Here is a 27,550-nt window from a genome sequence, read left to right as displayed (position 1 = left end):
ATCCCATGTAGACACACTTACATAAATTTAAAACTAGTTATATCAGTTTAGTTTCACCTGTAAGATTACTCAGGCAAGCTAAATTGCTATAAGACAAGTTAAAACTAATCTAAGAGTGCCAGCACACAAAGTTGCACAGGTTTGAGTAAATCAGTTTAAAAACACATATTTAGTTAAATTGGTGCAGCTTTCTGGGTAGATCACGTTTGTCTCTCACCAACAGAAATTGGTCCAATAAAAGATATTACCTCACCCACTTTGTCTCTCTAATATCCTGGGACCAACATGGCTACAACAGCACTGCAAAAAGCACCTCAGGAGATTTTAAGCAGATGTTTACATGAATAATAGCTACTGATGCAGTTATACTAAGTAGGATAAAACTTACTTAGGTTATTCAGTAATAACAATGTTTCTCAGGATAAGATGGTCACCAGCTGCTTGATTTCAATGGGAGTTAGGTGCCTAAATACCTGGACCTGGGCCCTAGTCCAGACATTGCAAAGCATGATGGTGAGCCTGTGGCATCGAACCGCAACCCACCAAATTCATCTCATATAGATGGCTGGTTTCAAACTGGTGGCCTATAAGTGAAAGCTTGGTAGTGCATTAGCAACACCCTGAAGCATCCACTCCCCTAAAACACCTTAAAGAACAGGCTTGTTAACTAGAAAGGTAAGTTGATTTAGTCAAGTTTTAATCATTTTGGAGCTTACACAGAGAGGATTTTCCACCTTCTCGATGCAAAGACAGAATCTCCTACACACTGCTCTGAAACCAAACACACTCTTAAAAAAAGTGCCCTGTACTATTCTTAAAGGGTCGGCTCCTAAGTAACAAAAATCTGAACACTAAAGTAGAACAGTAATACAAATACCAAAATAAATCCAAATGTGCTTCTAAATGCAATGATTTATAAACATTCCAGTGATTACTCCAAGGTCCTTAAACTCACATACGTCCCATTTCCCCCACCCATGGATTATTAATAAGGTTTGAATATGCAACCTTCAGAGTCACCGCATACATTTCATTATTTCACCTATACATTACTCTCTATGGACCAGCCAATAAAGGAAGACACAACAGACACTTCACTAGAGGGTCACTCAGCTCTTTCTAAGACAGCACTTGAAAACTGGACATCAAGATTACTGGTTTCCATTACTGGGCCAGGAAACAGAGTGTTGTTAAGTGGCTACTGACAGAATAGCCAAGTGTTATATCACCCATCTGAATCATCGGCAGGTCTGAATCCAGAAGTACCTGATGTAAAAGCATGAGTCACTACCATTTGTGCTAAAACAGCTAGCCAGTAACAGACTCATAAATCCACGTATGTGGTCTAGCCACTGTGGAGAGACAAAGAGCCATACTGAGTTAGTGTGGGATACACAAGCAACATTTGGCTTTTTTTCCTTCTTCCAAAAGGTAAAGTGCATGAGAATTGGCGCTACTATGAGTTAGAGTTCAGTTCCAGCTCTCCTTGAAATGACCTTAGGCAATTTCTCAGTTATCTTATCTGTCAAATGGGTAAATGACCGATACTTCTTTTAAGGTAGCAGTCTGAGGGCTTGGTTAATTATAATAAGGGTTGTGAAAGACGCAGAAATATAAACAGTTATTGGAGGAGGGGGGGATTAGAACTCAGTCTCCGTCTTGTAATTTCCCTTTAAATTACAGGGCAATGTATGTAGGGGACTTTTTTCTCCCTCTATTGCCTCCAAAACTGTGTGAAAGCAGGAGCTAATTGTGTTTTAATGAGAACTCCTGAAGTAGGTTCAAGATCATTTTGCTTGCTATACATTCAAGAGAGCTGGAACTGCTGCCTATTGGAATCTGCAGCAATATAATCTATGGAATTCTCTGGATTTGTAAATAATTATAATGTACTAGTTGGGTCTAAGACACAAGAATGCTAGCAAGAAGCTAGAATTGATTTGCTGGCCCCAATCATATGATCCATATCTGGGTGACCTCACCCTTGGCAAATGGCAGGGGTTAGTTTCCACTGATTCTGGTGGGTATCATTAAACTGAAGACGCAACACTTTGGAGAATCATCATTTATTACTAGCAACTAAGCACTGTTATTTAAAGATGTTGTATGCATTTTCTGAAGCAGCCAGCATTGGCTGGTGTCAGGGATAGTATACTGTATTAGATGGAATGTGGGTCTATTCCAGCATGTCAGCTATGATGTTCTTAAATTAAATCTTTATGAAATTATTTAAGTCCTCAGTAAGAAATCCTCATGTCCTTAATTATCTATACTGTGTCTCTGTATAAAATCAATGTAAAACATCCAGGAAGCTAAAATTTTCTAATTGTATCTTGCGTACTTCATAATTAAACAGTAAAAATAAATCAGCTACTTCTTGACAAAATTCTTCCAAAAAGTGGTGAATATGGAATATTTTAGTTCCTCAAGAGGAAAGATAGGGAGGCAGGGCTGGAATGGCTTTAACAACACAGATCTCATGTATCAAAAACTAAAACAAATCTCAGCCAAATGTATTTTTGAAAGTATTTACACAACACTTTCATAATTTAAATAATCTACTTCTGCAATTCAGTATTTCTGGTTTCTCCTACTACATCTACAATGAGGTCTGATGGGCTGGCATATTATGAGGATGAAAACCTTTATGACAACATGAACTTTCCTACATTAAATATGGCTAACTATTTTAAGCAGACAAAAATGAAAGATATTTTGAGATTCCCACCTGTGAATTATTCTGTGCTGATATATGGAAAACTGACTTATCTAAGAGAGGCTTTACTTAACCATGCTTTTATTTCTCTGTATTTAGTACAGTCCTTTACTTGAATAGTCAGCAATAAGCCACCTGCTCTTTCATTTCTTCAAAGTAGGTCAGCAGTCAGTCATCAATCTTTCATCTTCATTACTGCTAAATCCTAAAGCTTGAGGCAAATGAACTGTTTTTAAAAAGATGCAGTGATAGCAGTGGCACTCTCTTTTCTGTGTTAGCCATTTGTGGCCGAAAGACACCACAGTTCAGATAATGCTAGCTAGGCATTTCAGTGGGAAATGACAGGCATTCTATCACTTTGCATGGGCTGCTGAAAAGAACGTAGGCACAGTCCGTAAAGCATCATTTATTCAAGGTTTATAAACAAAAATACTTTTTATATTTTTAATCTAGATTTTTAAAATAATAAATAAAAATGTTTCTTGGCCTCTCCTTAAAAACACTTTTGTCAGTGCACAGTGGGTCAGCTCCCCTGTTGTATAAAGAAGCTATGATGCCCACTGTATACACTGAATATTTTTGACTTTGGGCATCTAGTACTTTTTCAAGTATCTGTAGGAATCAGGAGCATAGGCTATGGCTCACTTATTTATTTTTAAATAGATATATTTTACCTTTGAAAGAGATGTATTTCAAATCCTGCCCTTTAGTGAGTTCTCTTTTCCCAGGAGTCACTATAGTACTAAATAAACATGAGCTAACACTGGACCCATCTACCTACTACTAGAGCAGTGGTTCTCAAACTTTTGTATTGGTGACCCCTTTCACACAGCAAGCTTCAGAGTGCAACCCCCCTTACAAATTAAAAAAACACTTTTTAAAATATTTAGCACTATTATAAATGCTGGAGGTGAAGCAGGGTTTGGGGTGCAGGCTGACAGTTCACGACCCCCCCCCATGTAATAACCTCGTGACCCCGAGTGGTCCTGACCTCCAGTTTCAGAACCACTGTACTAAAGAAACTTAAATGAACTTGCCTTATCACAGTATCCACAAGAAAACCACTCTTTGAAACAGGCTTGGTGGTGCCTATAGAAAATCAAGTAACACAAAGTACTTGGGGAAAAAATTGCAGGCCAAGTGGTGCCAAAAGTGACTACTGAAAAATGTCTCTTAGTTACTTGCTCTGCAGCATTCAGACCTGCCATCAGAGTATGAAAAAGCACCCCCTCGATCCTACAGAAAGATGAAAATGAGAAGAAATAGAAAGGAATGAAGTCAGTCTAAAAATGGCATTGAATATCCCCTTCTGTGTACGTGAAGAAGAAGAAGAAGAAAAGTAGGTAGAACGGATGCAGTATGCCAGGAAATGGAGAGAGCAGTGGATTTGCAGCATGGTCTATATAGGGCCATGGAAGGCCTTCTGTAGGACAGCATGCTGAAGCAGGGAGAAGGAAGAACCAAATCTTCACTAGCATAGGTAGTATACTGCTCATACACTAGGAGTAGAACTCTGGCAAATAGCGCTACACTTAATGCCAGCACATGCAGCTTTAGCTTCCCTGCTGCAGTACTAACTTCCATAGAAGAGGGTCATTATTTGCAGCTGTGGTGGTGAAGCCAAAGATAGCATGGCTCAAGGGTCAGTAACAATGCTGGGGGAAAGCATGCAAATATGTTGCAAAGAGGGGAATCCACTGAGTTTGAAGTTGTATGTCCTGTGGGACTATGAGCTAAGTAGTCTCATCCCGTTCCAATTCTATAAGGTCACAAACTCTGACCTATTGAAAGGGTGATGAGACAGGGTAACAATGAAAACTTATTTGTATATTTGGAATACAAAGTCTTTGGAAGTCAAGGAAAGTGTGGGCCCCTTACTGAATGAGGGAGGCAACCTAGTGACAGAGGATGTGGAAAAAGCTAAATGTACTCAATGCTTTTTTTGCCTCTGTCTTCACAAACAAGGTCAGCTCCCAGACTACTGCACTGGGCAGCACAGCATGGGGAGGAAGCGACCAGCCCTCTATGGAGAAAGAAGTGCTTCGGGACTATTTAGAAAAGCTGGACGAGCACAAGTCCATGGGCCCGGATGCGCTGCATCCAAGAGTGCTAAAGGAATTGGCGGATGTGATTGCAGAGCCATTGGCCATTATCTTTGAAAACTCATGGCGATCAGGGGAAGTCCCGGATGACTGGAAAAAGGCTAATGTAGTGCCCATCTTTAAAAAAGGGAAGGAGGAGGATCCTGGGAACTACGGGCCAGTCAGCCTCACCTCAGTCCCTGGAAAAATCATGGAGCAGGTCCTCAAGGAATCAATTCTGAAACACTTAGAGGAGAGGAAAGTGATCAGAAACAGTCAGCATGGATTCACCAAGGACAAGCCATGCCTGACTAATCTAATTGCCTTCTATGATGAGATAACTGGCTCTGTGGATGAAGGGAAAGCGGTGGACGTGTTGTTCCTTGACTTTAGCAAAGCTTTTGACACGGTCTCCCACAGTATTCTTGCCAGCAAGTTAAAGAAGTATGGGCTGGATGAATGGACTATAAGGTGGATAGAAAGTTGGCCAGATTGTCGGGCTCAACGGCTAGTGATCAATGGCTCCATGTCTAGTTGGCAGCCGGTATCAAGTGGAGTGTCCTAAGGGTTGGTCCTCAGGCCGGTTTTGTTCAATATCTTCATAAATGATGGTGTGGATTGCACCCTCAGCAAGTTTGCAGATGACACTAAACTGGGAGGAGAGGTAGATACGCTGGAGGGTAGGGATAGGATACAGAGGGCCCTAAACAAATTAGAGGATTGGGCCAAAAGAAATCTGATGAGGTTCAACAAGGACAAATGCAGAGTCCTGCACTTAGGATGGAAGAATCCCATGCACCGCTACAGACTAGGGACCGAATGGCTCGGCAGCAGTTCTGCAGAAAAGGACCTAGGGGTTACAGTGGACGAGAAGCTGGATATGAGTCAACAGTGTGTCCTTGTTGCCAAGAAGGCCAATGGCATTTTGGGATGTATATGTAGGGGCATTGCCAGCAGATCGAGGGACGTGATCGTTCCCCTCTATTCGACATTGGTGAGGCCTCATCTGGAGTACTGTGTCCAGTTTTGGGCCCCACACTACAAGAAGGATGTGGAAAAATTGGAAAGAGTCCAGCGGAGGGTAACAAAAATGATTAGGAGACTGGAACACATGACTTATGAGGAGAGGCTGAGGGAACTGGGATTGTTTAGTCTGCGGAAGAGAATAATGAGGGGGGATTTGATAGCTGCTTTCAACTACCTGAAAGGGGGTTCCAAAGAGGATGGATCTAGACTGTTCTCAGTGGTAGCTGATGACAGAACAAGGAGTAATGGTCTCAAGTTACAGTGGGGGAGGTTTAGGTTGGATATTAGGAAAAACTTTTTCACTAGGAGGGTGGTGAAACACTGGAATGGGTTACCTAGGGAGGTGGTGGAATCTCCTTCCTTAGATATTTTTAAGGTCAGGCTTGACAAAGCCCTGGCTGGGATGATTTAGTTGGGGATCAGTCCTGCTTTGAGCAGGGGGTTGGACTAGATGCCCACCCAGATCTTCCTTCTGCAAGGAAGTGATCTTCCTGTGGGTTTGTTCATTCTGCTGTCCTTTGTTGGTACTCATCCTGAAGGTGTCTCTGCAGTGCTCTTAATAGGCTCTCTGTTTTTCCATACTAGTACACTTGACAGGAACAAACAACACTTTGCACTCCCAAAGGACTTTACCAAATTTTAATGAATTGAGTTTTTTGACACACTTGAGAGATAAATAAGGGTCTGAAGGCAATGAAGAGACATACCTACAGCCAACAGAGCAAGAGCTGAAGAGAAAGCACCTCCAAGTAGGCTAAACATGTGAGATCACCAGTGCTTAATTTGTAATGAAAGAGGTGCCGGGGCTCAAGCAATTTTTTTAAACTTTCATAACTGACGTGGCAAGTCCAGATGTTCCGGGGCTCAGTTCTGGCAAGCATGGTAGCTAGAAATTCTCTCTTCCATCTACCTCATGAAGTTAGGTGATAATGCACTGGTCTTACAGAGGATAGAAAATTCAGCTAGTAAATCATTTCCTATTTATACACTAAGACTCTATGGGACAGGGTCTCTGCTTTACTTTTATTTGTACCACTCAGATGGCACAAAGGGGGCAAGGTGTAACAACATCTCCTTAGCTCAAGATTCTCCTGCCATGGGAGTGTGTTCAGCAGGTAGACAGCTCCTAGGCCACTCACTTCACATCCCCAGGCATGCTCCAGCTATACTCATCTGGTAGACAATCCCTGCTGTAATCTACACTGTAGCCAGTCAGAAAATCGGAAAGTCATTTCCAGTGCATTTTCTCTATTTCCTCCTGGAGAAGTGTACATAAAATAAAATTCAGAAAAAGTTCAATGAAAAGGAAATAAAAGGACTCCCTTAATTGTAATTACAGTTACCGAGCCCAGCAGCAAAGCATCAGAATTCTTTGGTATCAGAGACCAAAGGAACAGCAGAGTCTAACAAAATGATAATAATGGGGGTCTTCAACTATGTAAACTATGTATACAAACTGGTCATAGAGAAGCAATGAAAGTTTGGAGAAGCAATAGAAAAGCTAGTTCTAGCATGCAAGAGAAGAGGCTGTTCTCAATTTAGCCTTAAGTAATATGCATGAGTTGATTCAAGAAGCAGGAATGATACCAAAAACAGATACAATTCACACTAAAAAGTTAAAAAGGAAGATTTTAATAAAATGAGGATGCTAGTCAAATAGGCCCCAAAGACAAAAGTAAGAGATGTAAAATCTATAGCTGTGTCATGAACGCTACTTACAGAAGCAATGGCATTTTCTCAGAAGCCTGGGTACTGCTGAACCAAGAAGGAACTAGGAAAGAAAGAAGTAATCGCCTAAGGCTAAATGGCAAAGTTCAAGAGGTTATTTGAGCCAAACTGAAATCCCATAACCCTAACCATGGTGAAACTAATAAAAAAGGTTATTTAAATTACAGCAGGCAATGTATAAATGGGAAATTGGGAGGACTAAAAGAGCAAATAGCTGAAGATATGAAACACAACAAGAAATTCTTTAAGTATATCATAAAAGAATCAGTGGATCAAGTGGATTACCTAGGCTAAAAGGAGAAATTGCTGAGAAACCAAATGATCACTTTGAAATCTTTACCACAGAGGATGTTGGGGAGATATCTCCCCCAGATCTACTCTTTTCTGGTAACAAAAATGAGGTACTATACAGCGATTAAGGTGTGAATAAGTAGTCCTGGAATAAACTTCCAAATTAAAAAGCAATAAAATCACCAGGGCCACATGTATCATCCAGGAGTTCTGAAGAAGCTAAAGAAAGAAGTGGCTGAGCTACTTTCAAATATGTACAGTCTCTCATGAAAAACAGCTACTAAGCAGAGAATCGAAGGGTTGGAAACATGTGCTATATTTTAAAAAGGCTACAAGGGTGATCCATGTGCTATATTTTAAAAAGGCTACAAGGGTGATCCAGGACTTACAGCAGTATGACTTCTATTTTGGATTTCTGTCCTATATAGATTCTTATGCTGCATTCATCACCACAGTATCTGAGCACCTTCCAGTAGTGCATTAAGCAATGTGACTAACATCTGTCATGTCTTTATTCTCTCATCCTCTCCCGAGGGAAGGAAGTGTGTGCAATGGAGTGGGGTTTTTTTTTTTAGTTTTATATAATAAACAAACATTACCCCTGTGTTTATGTCAGGGAAAATAAAGTCAAAGAAATAAGCCTTGCAGTTGCAATACGTGGAAGGCGGCGAGGTTTATGATGGTCTTCAGTTCCTGGGGGAGTTAATTCTGATCTCGGACCAGCTCTGAGAAACTTCTGTCTCCTGCACAGATGAGCTTTACTGTTATTATAGAGAGAGTTCCATCATGACAGAAGAGTAAAGTTGTCAACGAGGGTCTTCATCCCAGAGCTTTAGGTGATCTTCCAGATACCATGAACCCAGGCCATTGAGCACCTTGAAGAGAAGGACAAAAACCTTGAACACGATTCAGTATTCTATGGAAAGCCAGAGTGTGGAGGGCAAGTATATGTTGCTGAGGATATGCACTGTTCTGCAGCATTCCGCAGTAGCTGGAGTTTCCTAAGTGCTGAAGTCTTCATGCCCAGGTATATTGCATTGCTGTAGTCCAGCTGAAACATTACTGATGCCAGGAAGGGACTCAAAGAGCACGCCTAAACTAAGGACTGACTTGACCACAGACAACACTTAACTGTTAATAGTATGTGTGCGCGCGGGGGGGGGAGGGGGGGAGGAGGGGTTTACAATGTAAAGGTGCTGGTGATATGCAGTGGGGTTCAGGGCAGGGCATATAAACCCTGGCAGAAATCAGGGAGGGGAGCGTGGGAGGCTTCTGACCCTATGTGCCTGCCCCCACGTGTTGCCTCTGGAACTGACAGAATGTGGATGTGCACCTTCAACCAAAGAGATGGCACCATGGCTACAAACTCTTCAGAATGGCTTCCTCTGACCACTAGCGTAATCTGTCTTGCTGGTTCAACTTCAACCAGCTGCTGTTCATCAAAGAGCAGATTTTGTCTAAGCAGAGGCTACCTTGGTGGTAGTGTTGTGGTCATATGAAGGGCTGAAGGTTAGGTAAAGCTGTGTGTTATCTGCATATTGTTTGTGTCTGAGTCCATGTCATCTAACCATTCACCTAGTGGCTGCATGTATATGTTGAATAGGACCAGAGAGAGAATTGTGGGACTTGATAAATGAGAGGTCTGGTAGGGGAGGTGAAGTTTCCCCATTACTACTCCTAGGGTGTGAACCTCCAGGAAGGACTCAAACTATTTAGTGTATTACTCTGGACCCATGCTACCTCTCTCTGGTGAGACTAGCAGTATCTTATGGTCAATGTGTTGAATGCTGCGGAAAGATCAGGGAGGATGACAACGGATGTCTGTCCTCTATCCATCGATGGCAGGAGATGATCCACCAGTGCTGCTAAAGCAGTTTTAGTTGCACGTCTTGGTTTGAATCTAGATTGTGCTGGGCCTCGGACTTTAGCTTCAATTAGGTAAGCTTGATATTGGCCCTTGGTTAGCTTCTCTATGAGCATGCTCAGGAATGGAAACTTTCCCAGACTTGAAGAAGAGCTCTGTGGAGCTTGAAAGCTTGTCTCTTTCACAAACAGAAGTTGGTCTAATAAAAGATATTACTTCACCCATCTTGTGTCTTTAAGTTTGATACTAGGCAGTAGTTGGCTAAAAGCATGTATTTAGAGTGGGTTTATTCAGAGTTGGTAAAACTACTGGGTGTTTGATAGTGGGAAGGGATGATTCCTTCTTAGAATGAGAAATTGGCTACTTTGGTCATCAGTGGCACCAGTTGCTCATGACTTTCTTTCACCTGTCAGGAAGGATTCACAAACCTTGGGTTGAGATGCCTTTATGGTATCCAGAACTTCTTAGTAAATGAACGCACTGAACTCTGGGAATTCAGGTGAAATATTGGTTGGTGGGAATAGGTACAGCTGATCCAGGCTGTTTGGAGCTTTCCTGAATATGCACAATCATGCTGGGGGAGTAGGAGGATGGTTCTTCACAGTGCTTATGTGCGCGGTTCTGATGCAAGATGCCGACACTCAGGATTAAGTGGTTTATCACTGTGGATAGCTTCTTGGGGCAGAATTTGGCAGCTTCAATAGAGGCTGATAGGAAGGTTCTCTTACCCTGCAATATAGCCTGCCAATATAGAATGCCATTATACAGATCAATGGTTTGCCCTCATCTAGGATACTGTGTCACCCCATCTCAAAAAGGATACTGAAAAATTTGAGAAGGTTCAGAGAAAGGCAACAAGAATGATTAGAAGCATGGGGGGGAAATCTCATGTGAAAAGATATTTAAAAGATTGGGATTGTTTACCTTAAAAAGGAGACAAAAAAGAAGGAGCCATGGCAAAAGTGTGCTAAATAATGAATAGTACAGAGAAGGTTTGCTTGGGACCTTCTGTTTTCCTTGTGTCATAACACAAGAACAAGGGAACACTCAATGAAACTAAAAGGTAGCAAATTCAAAACTGATAAAAAGAAATACCTTTTCACATAATGCCTTATTCACCTGTAGAATTCATTGCCACAGGATATCACAGAAGCCAAGCAGACAGCAAGATTCAAAGATGCACTGGATATGTACAAGGATAACAAGAATATTCAGAGTTATAAGAGTTAATGCTTTAAAAAAAGAGTTTTGAAGGGATATAAAACCTCGTTTCAGGATTTAAGCCAATCTCTAATTATTAGAGATGGAATTTTCACAGTGGGCAGATTATCTCATAGCTATCCATGGCAGAGTAACTTGCAACTTCCTTGGAAGACATCTGGTGCTGGCCACTATTGGAGACTATGGGTCTGATGCAGTATAGCAGTTCCTATGATTTAGAAAGTAGAGTCAAGCAGCTGAAGTGAACAATGGAGCCAGAACCAAAAAAGGAATGCTCCTCAAAGCAATAAACACCAGCAAAACCCTCATTTTAACTGAGTAACTGAGAAAGGAGCCGTTCCTACTGCCATCTTGGAACCGACCCTGCCCTGTTTTTTTTTTATATTTGCCAATTTCATATCAGTTCCCATGGAAACAGAAACAGAACTAGCCACCAGCTGAGTCAATTTCAGCTGCTGGCTTCCAGATCTCATGTCTTCTGTTTCCCTGGAAACTGATGTCAAATCAGCAAAAATAAGGTAAAAAAGTTTCTTTTTAAAAACATATTCTCTCATTTAATACTTACTTTTACTTTGGGCCTGGTCCAGTTCCCACTGAAGCTAATGAGAGGTTTGCAATTGACTTTAATGGAAGAAGGCTTGGGCTCTTTATTTTCACCCTCCTTGGAAGGGCTGCCAGTAGCCAGCAGGCAGTAGCAGCTGAGAGTAAGAGTTCTCAGTTTCACCTGCTGGCTGGCTGACTGCCTGCTGAGATCTACAATGGCTGGTTTTGAAAGCAAGCTACAGATTTTAGGAGACATTTGGCTCCCACGGTCTGTAATATTTCAAATTGGAAGGAAAGAAATTAAATTTATTTAAAAAATAGCAGGGGAAACAGATGGGTGTAATGATATTTAGAGAACAAATTGACTAACAAGCCCTGACCTGTTGTAGGCTGAACACCCCCAGAATCTACTTCAGCCAATTACATGCTTCATTTCATAATGTACCTTTGAACTAGTTCTCTCTAATCCAGCTGTTAGCTGATTGAATAGCCCAACAAGCATAATTTAAAGTATATATATATATATATATATATATATATATATATATATAGACACACACACACAGACAGAGAGATGAATGTGATCTGATTGTCTGAAGAACGTTTTGAATCTGCATAATCCTTTGCACCTGAACACACATATCAGAATTATAAAACTGCTTCACCAATTATTACCCTAAAATACTCTCAAATTTTTCAATTTATTTTTTTCGTCTGCATTAATCTGTGTCAGATTATTACTATTTCTTATGGCAGTGTGTGGTGGTGGTGCTGGTGAAACCCAGGTAGAAGGAATTTTTTTAATGAATTATTCACAGATTTGAAACAGAGTAGCTCTCCACACATGCCTTCTGCCTTTTAATGAAGTCAGACTAGATGATCATAATGGCCCCCTTTAACTATCCCCTGCTGCTCCCCAAAGCTTTCAGGGCTCTCCAAAACTTGACCCATGCAAGTTCTGAAAAGCTCAAACTACTGCCACTTCAAAGGTGGCGTTGTAAATGTACCTCCACACATAGGAAATAGTCATGGAAGTACAAGGTCTAATTTTCTGCTGAAACATATATCCCCATGCATGCCAACTGCCATCAGTGAAACAGCAGGTGAACTCTGTGTATAATTTGATCCAAGATTTCTGATGCTCAGCAAAATCTTGCTTTTTTGATCCAGCATGTGTTGCTACTTGCACACACTTAGGGCCAAATTCTGATCTCAGTTACTGACCAATATGATTTCAGTGGCACTGCAAACATTGTAAATCACTGCACAATTTGGCTCAAAGCGATTGCACAGATGTAACTAAAAGCTAGTCCTAAGACTGCAGCAATTACCATTAAAAAGTCAGTTTATTCACAGGTAATATATAATTGTTTCTGAGATACACGTTACTTATTCCAAGCAGAGAGAAGCATCTGTTGTATTTTAGCTACCACTGTATGATAAACCAGATAATAATACTACCTGGCAATAAATATTTAATGGCATCCATCCTATATGTAGCAGAGTAGACATGCACGGTGAGGTGGCAGTGACCTGGAAGAGGGATTTAACAGAACTACCTTTTTTGTTACAGTGAACAGTTGGGGAAAAAAGATTAGTTATAAATAGAGTTGTTTCCAAAACTTTACAGACAATGAATTAAAAGGTGAGGAACTGCTTACTGTAGTTGTAGCTTTATTGATCTGTAGTACAAGAAATTGTTCTTTTATTTACTTGAATTGTGTCAATTGTTAATGGATACCAACATCAAATAATATTTCCTCTTGGAATAAACCATTTTCTGTAATTGGGCATGTGAGATTAGTCATCCACAAAAAATTTATAGATACTGAAAAGTGTGAACAGAAAAGAAAAGAGAGAAATGAAAAAATGAACAATAGTTTAAAGCGACTGGTTGTATGTGGTTTTCAGTCATCCAGATTTGTTACTTAGCACTTTAAATTGAGAAAGACAGGATATTCATGGATCAAAAGTGAGCGGGGAGCTCATGCTCATAATCATAATATCACCTACTTTTCAAAAAGGCATATTGTAAGAAAAATAAACCAATAATTTCTGGTGTCTAAACAGATCCTGGAAACTATAATAAACCAAACAGGTATATAGGCCAAGCAGAGGTAGAAGAGCTACCATGCTAATTAGAAGTAGGATGAAAAGAGAAACCCTAGAAAGAAGTAAAGAAAAACTGTAGATGTGGAGATTGGGATGGTGCAAAAGTATTTAAGGAATATAATAGTGAAAGTGGCATTTTTCTCATGAATTAAAATGTCCAATTTGATGATGCAACATTGTGTCCTAAACATATATGTGAATGCCCAGTCTCAACTACACACTGTTTTATAAGGTGCATACATGTTTCCACAAAATGGTGAAGAAACAAAGAATGTTCACTGGAGGTGAAAATGGTCACATATGGAATGAATCCAGACTAAGTCATTGTTGAATCTGTGTTGAAAATGAAGGATGGCAAATGACCACCCTCATTTCAGGTCCACTAATAGACCATTATCTGTGCGTCATTAATAACCCTGTACTACTGTCTTGAGCCATTGCCTTCCAGAATTGCATTCTTAGTCAAGTTCATCCACTGTGGTGGAGAAAGGTATAGAAAGTCTCTCTCCAGTATTCATTTTGTGAGCCACTAACTCAGGGATAGCCTTACATGAAGATATAGAATCAGCTGTTTGTACAAATTCTGTGTGTCTGATTCACTGAGATAATAGGAATAACAAAGATGAAAGCAGAGTCTGAATGAGCTTTCCCCTGACATCTATTGGTGAGCTGTGGAAAAAGACTTCAGGAGCTGATCTCGTTTGCATGGACACATCCACCCTGCGTAGGTACTCAGCATGATGGGATTGCTTGCCCAAATGATCACTTGTGGCTCGCGTTGGATCCCTAGTCTCCTCATTATCGGGGCAGGACTAATAAAGTGTTGTTATCCTTGTTGCATGAACCGAGGGCAGCAGAAATGTACTTGGCATACCCCCAATGTAAAGACTCACCCTCAACTGAACAGCACTCGCTAGGCAGGGGACATGGGTTCCAAAGCCCAATGAGTTGGGGGGGAAAGAAAAGAGGTGAGGGACCTGGACCTGGACCTGGACCTGGACCTGGACCTGGACCTGGACCTGGACCTGGACCTGGACCTGGACCTGGACCTGGACCTGTGGGTGCTTTTTAAGGGTCCTAGACACTGTTCGGCTCTTCTTCTCTCCATAGTGTAATAAAAGAGCTAATTTAGGTTCAACTGAGAGTCTTGTTACCTGCTGCAGAGCTGAAATCACTGATACCTGGGTCTAAAGTATTAGACCTACTTTGGGACAGTGTCTCTATTGCAAGAAGAAAAGGAGTACTTGTGGCATAATCTTTCGTGAGCTACAGCTCACTTCATCGGATGCACCACTGAATGCATCCGATGAAGTGAGCTGTAGCTCACGAAAGATTATGCTCAAATAAATTTGTTAGTCTCTAAGGTGCCACAAGTACTCCTTTTCTTTTTGCGAATACAGACTAACACGGCTGCTACTCTGAAACCTGTCTATTGCAAGAGACTTCCCAGTGTGCACCAGCAGTGAAGTTCCCCCACTAACAGCTGAAATCACTGACAGCTGTGTTAAGTGGGGTGCCCTGAAGACATCATGGCAAGTGGCCAGCCAGGTGGCTGGTGGAGATGGCCAGAGCAGAGCCCCACAGATAGGTGCGGCAATTGGTCGTTGGGGTGATGAGTGAGTGCCCAAGTGGTATAGTGTGTAAGGTGCTTCCTTACACACACACCCCCACCAACAAGGTGGGAGGTGAACTCTGCGGATGAACCTCTGAACTCTGGAGTTGCACGAGCCCAGGACAGCAACCGTGAGTGGGGTACAGAGAAGGGACAGACACATTAAAAGGGCTTTTGGATTGCTGGACTTAAGAACTTGAGGGGAAAAGGACACTGCCTAACTTACTTGGGGGTGGGTCTTTTGCTCATGGTTTATGTTTACAAACCCTAGTTGCTGTGTTTTCTCAAATTAATGCTGAATTACTTCCCTCCTTTTATTAAAAGGTTTTGCTACATTCAGACTCTGTGCTTGCAAGAGGGGAAGTATTGCCTCTTAGAGGCACCCAGGGGGTGGTATGTAATTGTCCCAGGTCACTGGGTGGGGTCTCAAGCTGGTTTTGTGTTGTATTGTTGAAAAGGAACCCCTAGATAATGAACCCGGCCCTTGTTGCTGCTGGCGCCGCCTGGCAGCAAGGTTTCAAACACATTCTGTGGAAATGAGCAATATTAACACCTGGCTTACTGCCAGAAAACCTACTGAGGGCATACTGTAAGGGATTTTCTATGCACAGAATTGCACCACTTTACCTAAGGGTACTGTTTTCAGCAGATTTGGTTAGTCAGATGCAAAACCCAAGATAATTTTAGTTTAAACCAGGCTTATTTTGGTATAGTGTAAGTCAATTATGAATAGGTTTAAACTAATGTGAAATTAGTCACTGTCAAACCAAAATAAGGCTATGGATACAGTGCACACCTCTTGTGGCAGAGTGTAGGATACACGTAGCTACATGCAGAAGTAAAAAAACAGGCTGCATCCACCCTGTGGTGTGTAGCTACATGTGTTAGTGAAAGGATTTGGAAGTAGGGAGGTGACAGGAAAAGGTTCAGCAACTGGGAACTGATGGAGATTTTCTCTGCTACTGGAGCCTTTCCCTGGCCCAGTGACAGAGTGCCACTCCCCTGCCCCTTTTGATCCTTCCTAAATAGGTTATAATCATTGATTTTAACATTCACGTATTGCAAAACATCCCCCCAGGTTTCAATAATATACTAGGTCAAAAAATTCAGTTCCTCTTGTTTGTTACCCAGGCTCCTAGCACTGACATGTAGGGAACGGAAGAATTTCTTCTCTATGTCCTTTGGCTATTTGATTAATTTTATTCTCAACATTTCAATTTTGTGCTGAATGGTAATATCTTCCCTCTATTTACCCTCGCCTTTTGCTAGTAGTTTAATGCCTAAATACTCTAGCCAGCCTGTCCCTGAGGAAATTGATTCCTTTTCTCCTAAGGTGTAAGCCATGCAAACTATACAGGCCTATATCCCCATAAAAGATGGATTAGTGTTCCACAAAGCCAAAACCCTACACCCTATGTCATTTACCTAGCCAGCATAGTGCCACAAGAAATGGTGGAAATCTAAGCAACTGATTCAAGTCTAAGTTTTGCATAAGACAAGAGGACATGGAATCACCATTGCCTTTCATCATGTTCTTAATCTGGACATTGAGAATGGTAGATGAGTTGGAGGACATGATATTGGGTGATCTAGAGTTAAGCTCTTTAGTTTATGCAGATGACGTAGTACAACTGGGAGACACACTTGAATTAATGATGATACTCCTCGCTACCCTGAAAAATTGGTGCAGTTGATATAGACTTACAGCAAATGCCATGAAGACAAAGCAGTTGCATCTTGGAAAAGGGACAATAGATAAAGTGTTGAAAACAGCAGCAGTGATTCACAGAAGTAATATCTTGTGTGCTTAGGAAGCTTGATCTGTGCCTATGGTTCCATCAAGGATGAGGTTAAAAGAAACATGCTTTAGCTACAATGCTGCACAGAAATTGATGAAATTATGGACTGATAAAAATGTTTCACTTGATAACAAAGTGAAAATGTATCAAACCAGTGTACTAATGGCACTCCTCTATGGTCTGGAAGAAGCTGCATTAAATAAAACATCAGATGCTTGGAGGCAGTAGATATGACAGTTCTTCAGAAGACAGCAGATGTAAAGTAGGATTTTAAGAGAAATGAAGAAGTTAGCAGAGTAGGATGTGAAACCAGGGTATGGGATTGGCTGCAATCAAAAAGATTACGATGGGGATACTGTAGCAAACATACAGATGACAGCATGCCAAAGAAAATAACGCAAAGGCAACCAAGGCCAGTCAGACCTAGGGACCAACCAATGATCAGATGGCATGACATTATATACAAGGACATGACTAGGCTGGGCTTAATGGAGGAACAAACCCTGGGCAGGAATGAATGGTGACACTCTAATGCTTCTCCTGTCTGTAAAGATGCTTTGAAATGAGAAAAAAGTTTGAAGATGAAAGAATAGGTGCTGTGGGTTCTTGCCAAGACTGAACTCAGTTTTAATTGGAACTACTTAGACTGCCCTTCTCACCCTGCATATTCTGAAGTCTGGTCAGACATTATCTATATGACTCCAGGGCTTGGCCCTTTTACTCCAAATTGTAGTTCTAAAGCTGTCTTGAAACCCTAAATTCTTTTAAATATATATTGCACGTGTATGTGTGTGTGTGTATATATATATGTAATGACTTACTGAACTATATTAACTATATACTTGAATTCTGAAGAAGGTCATTCTGTTTTGCAGAGGATATAGTTATTTCAAATTTGGTTTTGTTTGGATTTGGAATGAAAAAAAAATTCTCTGTGAAAGGGGATGAATCCCTGGCTTCAGGGCACTCTGTCAGTGGGCTGCCCCAGACCTGTGGATCCTGGAAGCCCTGGTACCCCTGATTTTGAAATCTCTACCTGGAAAGCTGGGAAACCAGGGGTCTCCTGTAGCCCACCAAGTGGGTTGCTGAGGAGCTGGGAGAGTTAGCTGACAGGAAATTGTCTAAATGGAACATTTTGATTTTGACAACTTGGCAAATGCTGATGAAAAGCTACGGTGTCAGAATTTTTATGACCAGCTCTAATAAGGACCCAAAAGACTTGTATGAAGTCAGCCCTAGAGAGGAAATCATCAAGTTTTTCATTCTGGATCATTACATCTTGAAAGTCTTGCTGAGAGGTAAAGACAGTTAGTAGGGATGGATCAATAAGTAGGACAAAAGAAAAATATCTGTGTTTATTTAAAATTAACTAACATTTTCAGACCACTGCTTGGTGCACTTTCATGCTAACAGATACCCCTACATTTAAAATAAGATAAAGCGTTTTTGTGACAGTTTTACAAAGTAAAAATGAGATGTAATGGTAGAAAAACTTAAGCCTAAATCTAGGCGATCCCATAAAAAAAAAAAAGGCAAAAGAGCTGAAAACCTAGAATTTTTAGGCTGAATTTTGTGTCTTTGTTCATACTTGTGTTTACACCTTCTTGACCACTTTGGGGTAATGAGAATTATCATTGTTTCCTCCTTTATCTTCTGGATCACACTTTCTCAAAGTGAAATTGGGGCCTAAAGCACAAAGCATCCTTTTAGGCCACCAGTGAGCTAGTGTCAGTTTGCAATAGCCCTTGGCCTGCTTCTCTGGTGAAGAAGCACTTTTCCTTTGTATTTAGAGTGGATAAAACCAGGTTCATTTGGGGGTGGGTTAACCTCCTGATATCAGGAAAACATTGATTTAAATTGTCTATTTACTGATGGCTTAGTCAGTCTGCCTTTGTGTTCACTGTGAATTACATCGATGGAGATTAGGTGAATTTCCCCCTCCCCCATGATCACATTTGCATCATTTTAACACTGAGACTTGTATTTCTTGAGCCCCGTTGTCTATTTATATATACCACAATCACTGTTACATAACTGATTCTCCTTTTTCAAGTTATCCTAGAAATCAAAGACCACCAACATAACACCCCTTACCTTTAGGGGAGGCTAATGTTCAGGATTCTGTCTCTGAACCACAACATGTTCCATGGGCACTGTAGGCCCTGTGTGTGTTACCCATACAGAAAGGCTAGCATCTGTGGTCAAGATTTTGGGGTCCAGACTGTAAAGGGATGCATGTAGCATAAGATGGACTTCTTATTTCCACCAACAGAGAGTCTCAATAACTTTCGATGACATCCTCACTTTCCTTTGCCTCTGTGGGGATGGCTTACTTGTTCTAGGCCTGTAGGAGGTATCCTTTGGTCATTTTATATGCTGCCTTGCTCATGAAACCTGAAGACTCAGAAGCCATAGGCAACGGTGGATGAAAAACAGTTTGTTTTGATACTTCAGGGATCAGAGCCTGCACTTGGTCAAACTTCTCTTGCACAGTGAAAATTCTGGCCCTCTTTGTCTCTCTTGACTCCAGGATGAACATTCATTTGGGAAAGGAGCAAGGAACATTTCTTTAAGTTTACTATAAACCCATGTATCTGAAGCAAGGAAAGACTCCTTTGGGTTGCTTCCTGCAAGCTTCCTTGGGATGGTGCTCTGATAAGAATGTTACCCAGATGAGTTCCTAGACTCCTCAGCCTCACCTTTATCACTATCAGCACCTTTGTGAAGATGCTGCTGCTGAAGGATCATCTGAAAGGTAACATTATACGAAGTCGTAATTTTCCACAAGTAAGCCAGAGAAATTGTCAATGACAGAGTCTGATGGCTATGTGCATATAATATTCTGTCAAGCCCACACAGAAGGAGGTCTGGAGATATTGTAGTGACAGCAGAAGCTAAAATCTCCATGACCAGTTTATCTTCTTCATCAAACTCCTCAGACTTTTGAGGTAAAGGAGAACTTGACTCCTGATATTTTTCTTACTGTGGAGAAGCATTAGAGCACTGAGCACCTTTCTTCTGGGGAAAAAAATTAGCCCTAGTTCTGGTAGTTACAAGATCTCCTTCAGGAGAATTTGATATTTCTCATCATCCATCAAGGCCAGAGAGAGAATAAAGAGAGGATGTGGTGGTGCCTGAAGTTCTAGAAAGTATCATATCACACAATCTCTGTTACCTACTTGTCAGAGGTCAACTGGAACCATGTATCTGAGAACTGGGATATTTTGGCCCCAGGCCTATTTCTGGGTGGAGTCAGGCATGATTGCTGTCCAATCAGTGGCTTGGACTGGAAAAGAGTAATCTGAATTGTCAGCCGCCACTATCAAGCTTTTCCCCAAACAGGCTTTCACATGAGAATTTTGAGGAAAGAGGATTTGTTTCGAGTAACTATCCACAGTCCAGAGTTTAAGCCACAGAGCTTGCTGTCATGAGCCTCATGGCCAGTCTCATGAAATCCATGTCTCTCTACCATGAAAACAGTAGGCAGATATTTTCTTTAGCACCAGAGTAAAATTATGATTCAGAGGATCTAGTCTAAATCATTGCATTTGGATATGGTGTCCCGGGTGAAAACTGTTACTGCCAGAAAAGCTGTGAGCTCTGCTGACAAACTTTCAGTCCCCTCCTACGGGTGACCTCTGTTTTACTTCTGCAAGGTCTCTGGGAAAGTTGGCACGGGAATGGTAAATTCTCACAGCCTTGGAAGTGAGATATTTGCCCTTGGAATTCACTCACTCATCCTCTCTTTTCTGCAGGATTGCAAAGGTGACCACCACCTTGCTCCCAGTGGTGTCACATCTCTGAGAGAAAGCATTTCTCCTGCTTCTCTGGCTTGAGACTACCATGGTTCAAACTTAAGAGTTCCCCTTCCTCACAGAAGGAGCTAGAGCTAGTGGAATAGGATGAGCCTTTGGAGTGTTTCCTGGCTTTTTTCTTACATTATCTGCCCTTTGAGGATTTTTTGGTTCTCTTTTGTCCTGATCTGGAAACTGATCCATCGTTCTGGATGGTGCTCTTCTGTGGGACTCAGCTCACAAAGGAAGGCTTTGACCCCTGGACCACCAATTGTCATCCAATATGTAACTGGAGGTCAAATGCAGGGAAATATTCCTGAGGGAGCCCAAATTATTATTACTCTGTTTGCCTAATCACTGACTCTAGAATGAAAGTGGAAGGCCAGGGAGTCTGATGGACGAGACTAAGCTGTCTCTGGCATTTGCCAAATGAGAGGTGCAACCCACATGTCTCAGACTTGGAGAGGGCAGTGCTCTCTTTTCCATGAAAGCTGGCTATCTCTTCTGTGGTTACCAGCTGAAGAAGAGAATCCCGTTCACTGGAAAAGTCCAGAGGCTTGCCCTGGGTGTTTGGTCAGCTAACCATTATTTAAGCCACAGCAATCTTTTAGTTATAGTTAATTCAACCATCACCTGAGCTGAGGTCTGGATAACATCAGATACACAATTGGCCATGAAAGACACTACATATCCTAGGGAAAGTAATATAAAGGCCAGTTCCAAATACTCATCTTTGGCTCTTTCAATAGTACTGCTCTGCATACAAGGCTATTCATATGGCTGTTCTGATGATTTTAAGGCAAATTAAATGCACAGTGGAGATCCTCGTACTCTATGCTGCTCTGGATATGCCACATCTATCCAGGAATTTCTTTAAAACATGTCTTTCCCAGAGAAAGGGTAAAAGATTCTCAGTGTGTTAGAAATGGGATTACTATTAGGAAAATACCAGTCATGATCTTGCAAGTTGCTTTGATGACAGTGCTCTGACAACCCCCAGAGGCTTCATTTGAGCTACACAATATGAGGTCACCTTGAAGTGGGTTTGCTAGTTTTGCCTCCAAAAAGGGCAGGCGTTCTTTTTTTAAGCTTTGTTTAGAAGAGCCTCAATTTCTTGTAGGAGCTTGCACCACCTTTGTACATCCACAAGCTCTTTAGCTCTAGAATAAGGAACCTACAAACAGTTTACAGTATTATTTCTTATATTAATGCATATAATGAAATATATAGGATATGCAATGTGTGAGTTAATGTGGAAAAGAACGTTTAGACTTCCTGATCTCTAAGTGATTGATTTCACAGCCTTAAAATTACACTAACTCTAGCCACTTCTATTTAATATTAAAGCTCCATGGGGAACTAAAAATACTGAGCAGAATGACTGATAACAGATGCACTAAAAAAAAAATGAATTTCTGTATGACCGCCCAAAAGTCAGGTTCTCATTAATTATTTTCTATATAATGTACTTAAGTTATTACATTTTAGTATCTTAAAATATCGAACAAACATGGAGAGAACATACTAAAGAGCAACAGTAAGGTACCACAGTTAATCAATGTCAACGTTGGTCTGTAAACAATTAGGGATATGCCTCTGTGTATGAGTACACATCCATGACCCTAACACACATACACACCCCTATTTTTAAATACGCATTTTTCAAAAGGCTGGCCCACAAATGCTTTAGGAAATAGGAACAAATCATGGAAACAATAAGTGATCAAACAGAATTTGATTAATTGAAGGTGATACAACAGAAGAACAGGATACTGGGTCAGACCAATGGTCCATCTAGCCCAGTATCCAGTCTTCTGACAGTGCCCAATGCCAGGTGCCCCAGAGGGAATGAACAGAACAGGTAATCAAATGATCCGTCCCCTGCTGCCCATTCCCAGCTTTATGCTTGAAAAAAGTAATTATGGGTCAGTCACTTTTCTGATATTTTCCTGTACTCTGCTTCTTTCAGGCAAGCGAAAGAGTGAGAGAGGCTGCAGGTGTTCGTGCTCAAGAGCCACCACCTGCTTACGTTAACTGGGACTGAATTACACAGCCCGGGTTGCAGATGATTTACTAATCTTTCCCCTAGAGGGAGGAAAACTCTCTAACATCACTAATGTCTGTGAGTTATTAGTCTGCACACCTAATCCGTTACTGCCTGCTATGCTAGGACATGAACTCAGCAGAGGTCAAAAGGCACAAATACCCACTGAAAGGACATCAGTTATTCTCATTTCATAATAAAGTATGTATTTATGTGATACAAAGACTTTGTACACGTGGAACTGAATGATGTATGAAACCTTGGTAGTTATACCAGCACTTACAGGTGGACTGACTGGCCCACACCAATACCCTTTTCTTTGGCTAAAGTGACATTTACTTATTCTGAGCCTACTTTCTGGGGGAGAAAATCCTACTAAAACTATATTTTGTGAAATAAGCAAGACAGTGAAAAGCTTGAGTACATGTTAATTGTTTGTGAGCATTTTTCAGTAAAGTTATGCAATACCACAAGGTGAAACTATTGCTGAATGGAAATATGCATTTCCAGAAGTAGCCACTACAACATGGGCACTTTTCAAACACTTAATAAAGGGCGATCCCTATCCCCCAAAAGCTCACAATCTAAGGAAGACTCCACTGCAGAAAGCAATAAGTGTTATTTATATTTCCTTTAGCACAGCATTTTCCAAACATTTGAAAGCCGAGACCTCCTTCAGAAATTATTAAACCAATTAGGACCCATTTCAGTTCCAGCTTGTATTGTTAAAGGCCTACTCATGTTAGGATTTTTATTAAATGAAATGAAATTATATTTCAAAAAACATGTCCCTAAATTTATACTTTATGAACTGATTTTTTATTTTATACACACACACACACACACTTGGATGTTAAGTATTGCTCAAATACAAATTATTTAAAACTGACCTAAACATTACTTTTCATTTTTACAATATTACTCAACAGTGACACTGACCTATTGTTTCAGGCTCTCTTCAAATTCAGGCAGATATCGCCACATCAGTTAATTTCAATCACACTTTCAAGTTCTTCTCCACAACCATAACAGCTGGAGACTAACTTTGAAAAAACAAACCTCAAAACACTGAACAATTTTGCACCCTCTGGAGTGTCTCTTGGAAGGCACATTTCACTGTTTAGGAGACACTGCTATGACATATGTTTTGAAAATGTCTTTGCCTAAAAAAACCCAACTCAAATAAATCATTCCCAAAATAATCCCAAATCCTTTTCCAAAAATGCTGGTGCAATATAGAAATCATGGAATAAAAGGTTATAGTATAGAATAGAATGACAGACTTTTTGAAGATACTAAGCAGCACTGGTGATAAAATTGTTTTTCCTCACTGATGACCACAAAAATCAAGTCTGGATTAACTGACATCTCCAATCTCCATGTTGGAAGTACGTAGTATGCCATGTGAAGGTACAGGGCTGATGTGCATTTAGGTAGGGTATTTCATTAACTTTGTGATCATTCCTTTTACTTTCAAAATGTTCTAATTCTAGGAACAATATCACAAAGTGGTATTATGCGGTTATCTCCAGACAATCACAAATCTTCAACATGACCTTTCCAGGAATGGCATCAAAATAGGAACAATGAGCATGGGTGTGTGTGGGGGCGGTGGTCTTACAAGTGAGAAAAACAGAAATGGTAATATAATTCCTGAACATCTACAATAATAATGCAGTCGAAGCAATGACCTCGCTGCAGATGTCTTGAATGTGTTTACTGAAATTGACTAATGGATTCTGTAATCTATTATTTATTGCAAGAGTATCTGTTATAGATTCTTATTAGAGAACTCTCCTGTGTTTACAGCATTATTGCATCTAAAAATCTTTAAAAGTGACAGAGGCAGCACCTTATTTAGAACGCAGCTAGGATTTCCTCTGTAGTTTCATTTTTACTTTAGCAAAAACAAAAAACCTCTACTTGGCCTGCTTTAATATATCATCATGTATCCTTACCTAGGCTCAATGAAAGCTACAGAAGCAGACATGGTACTATAGATATTGATACTTAGTCTTCGTGACATACCTCCATGTTGTACTTTTCCACAGTCCTTCTCAAGGGGTCCACAACCTGCCAGCAAATCAAGATGCAAAGATCAATCAGCAGCATCCCTCCAACTATCACCATCAGCTTCTGGTCCTTAATAATCTGGAAGGACAAAGAGCAGAGGAGGGCATTCCCATGAGTCAGATTCCTGTGGAGCCTTCCTCACATGCAGTGAATAAACATGCACTGTTGCTAAACAGGCTTTTTAATAATATATAGAGAATTATTTCAGAAATAGCAGGTGAAAGAAAGGTTTCAGAGTAGCAGCTGTGTTAGTCTGTATCCGCAAAAAGAAAAGGACTTGTGGCACCTTATGCTCAAATAAATTTGTTAGTCTAGGGTGAAAGAAAGATACTGTAGTTTTGTCTCCTGTTTAATGTCAGTGTCTAACGATTATATAAAACATCCCAAAAGGAGATTAGTGAGGACTGGTAAATACTTATTAACAAATTCAGAATTCTGGAAAAATCTAGAAGATTCAATCTCAAAGATCAATTGCTATGTACATATAGAAGTCCATTAATTATTACAGATCTCACCATAGCAAAAGCTAGAGATACATTTTCAATTCAAGTTTGTTTGAAATCCTGTTTTCTAGTAAGGGGAACATATATTTCCTTTTTTTACAGAAAAAAAGAGGTTTTTTGCACATGTAACTCAGAACAGTTACCTTTAATATTTTGCATATGCCCAGATTTCAATAGGGAATAGTTGCTTTACTAGTTAAAATAAACCCTACACTTACAGCCTTACAGGGGTAAAGAAATGATATATAGATGCTGCTATTACACAGAAAAACCTTCACCTTTAATGTTCTTTTAATGTAAAGTCAAACACTTCAAAGTTAAGAAATGCCACAATTAAGGTTGACTCTTAATTCAGCCCCTTTGTGCATATGCATGCTGATAGTGTCCTTAATTACACAACCACAGAGCATTTTTTCTACAGGGCCCCCATTTCAGTGTTCAATGCAAAGGCCACCAGAATGGGCAAAACAATGCCTTTTCCCCTAGTCTCATTCATGGAAATGGGTGAATTGTTTTAGTGATTTTTTTCAAGCAAATTCAACCTGAGAGGGACACCTAGCATGGAAAATTTCAGCCCAAATGATTACATTTTGGCAAAGTCATAAGCAATTGAAACCACAGTCTTATAATGGGAAGGCAACCTACCAGCCCTGTCTCTATTTTATATTGAGTTTCTATAAAGTTGCAGGAAGGGGTACGTATTGTATCACTTCATTTTTTCCTTCCATTTGAAAATTAAAAGCTTTCCCCTACTTACCCTTATAGCATATATTTTTAATTTTATTTAAACTACATAAACTTTCAGATCGTGTCTGTAATCCCTTTCCATTGAAATTTTAGGCATAAAATGATCTCTAAATCAGTTACTCCACAAGTTACTAATTAAAAAATGTGACAATCATAACTAAAAATGTAAGTATGAAGGAAACACAGGAAAGTCCTTCCTGATTATTTAGTGTAAACTCTCCATTCTCAGAGAAGCTACTGCAATATTGTATGCCATTCTCTACTAAGCTGCTTCCCCATGTATTTAAACTATTTGGAGTAAAAATACTAAGTTCAGCAACCATTTTCTTCCTTACTAAAGTCGATATATCTAATATTGTCATAATTAAGGGCTAGAGTATGACCCTTGCTCCCCTGAGTAAGCAGGTGGTAAGATAGCGTGGCTGGCACTGCAGGGTGGGGGTAGGGGTGAAAGCAGCTGCTGTCGCCGTGTTGCTACTCTCTCTTCTGCACAGCTGGGCAAGGAGTGGGTGGAAGAGAAGGGAAGTTGAATCAGGAAAAGAGCTAGCACTGTGTACTTCCCCTGCAGACTAAAAAGGAAACAGGCACTCAACTGTGACTCTCAGTCCCAGTTTGGTTCCTGCTCTACTCTTGGCATAGCACAATTACACCCTGCCCTTTACTCATGACCAGCTGTAAGATTACACTCTAAACCTAAGGGATGTTGTGTCAGGGGGAAGTTTACCCTGTGTACAGGAACAGCCCAAAGCCTATGCATCACTTAAGTCCCACTTAAGGCCTCAAAGGAGGGCTTAGGTAAATAAGTAATGCTGTTCTTGTGCTGTCCCTGGGCACAAGGGTGAATTTCACATTGAGCTAATAGGGAGGGATAAAAATAGTCAGTAAGGGCTAGAGATACATAAAAGGACTTAAGTCCAACAGTTAGGCACCACTGCGATCCTCAAAACCCCTGGTCTGGTGTCACCTAATTCTGTAGGCACCTACACTTCCTCTATTAAAGTTCCCTAGGTGCCAAAGTTTCTGCCAGTGAGCATGTGCACACATACCTCAGTTCAGGCACCTATCACACCCCTAACCCCCAGTGGGATCCTCCAACTAGGTGTTCCCTCACCCATCTCGCCTGTGGGGCATGATCCAGTAGGTTTTCTCTGAGCAAACCTAAACAGATGCAAAATGGCTAGGAGGAGGAGATGATGGACCCCCCTCATAACTACCAGGTTCAATTAACCTGATATGGAGATCATATTTGAATTTGGGTACCCTACCTCTCAGTGGAGTACCCTAACCACATGCAGAATCACTGTAACACTCTTCCTGACCTAACACGAGAGACTGAGAGAACTCCTAGAATGCACCAAAGTCCAGGGGTTAGGGCACTCTCCTGCGAGGTGGAGAC

General features: G+C 40.8%; 1 protein-coding gene across 3 annotated transcripts in view; it reads right to left on the bottom strand.

The window, feature by feature from the left end:
- Nucleotides 1-27,550, bottom strand: part of GABBR2 (gamma-aminobutyric acid type B receptor subunit 2) — an 832,666-nt gene that overhangs the window by 201,995 nt on the left and 603,121 nt on the right. For all 3 annotated transcript variants that reach the window (XM_037893395.2, XM_037893394.2, XM_043540307.1), the window contains exon 13: nucleotides 24,860-24,982. In XM_037893395.2, the coding sequence (XP_037749323.1) occupies nucleotides 24,860-24,982 (123 nt within the window). The remainder of the gene's footprint in view (nucleotides 1-24,859; nucleotides 24,983-27,550) is intronic.

This window comes from Chelonia mydas, chromosome 2 (genome assembly GCF_015237465.2).
Source record: "Chelonia mydas isolate rCheMyd1 chromosome 2, rCheMyd1.pri.v2, whole genome shotgun sequence".
In the NCBI taxonomy this organism is placed as follows: domain Eukaryota; kingdom Metazoa; phylum Chordata; order Testudines; family Cheloniidae; genus Chelonia; species Chelonia mydas.
The sequence above is the reverse complement of the archived record's forward strand: the minus strand, read 5'-3'. Positions and strand labels throughout refer to the sequence as shown.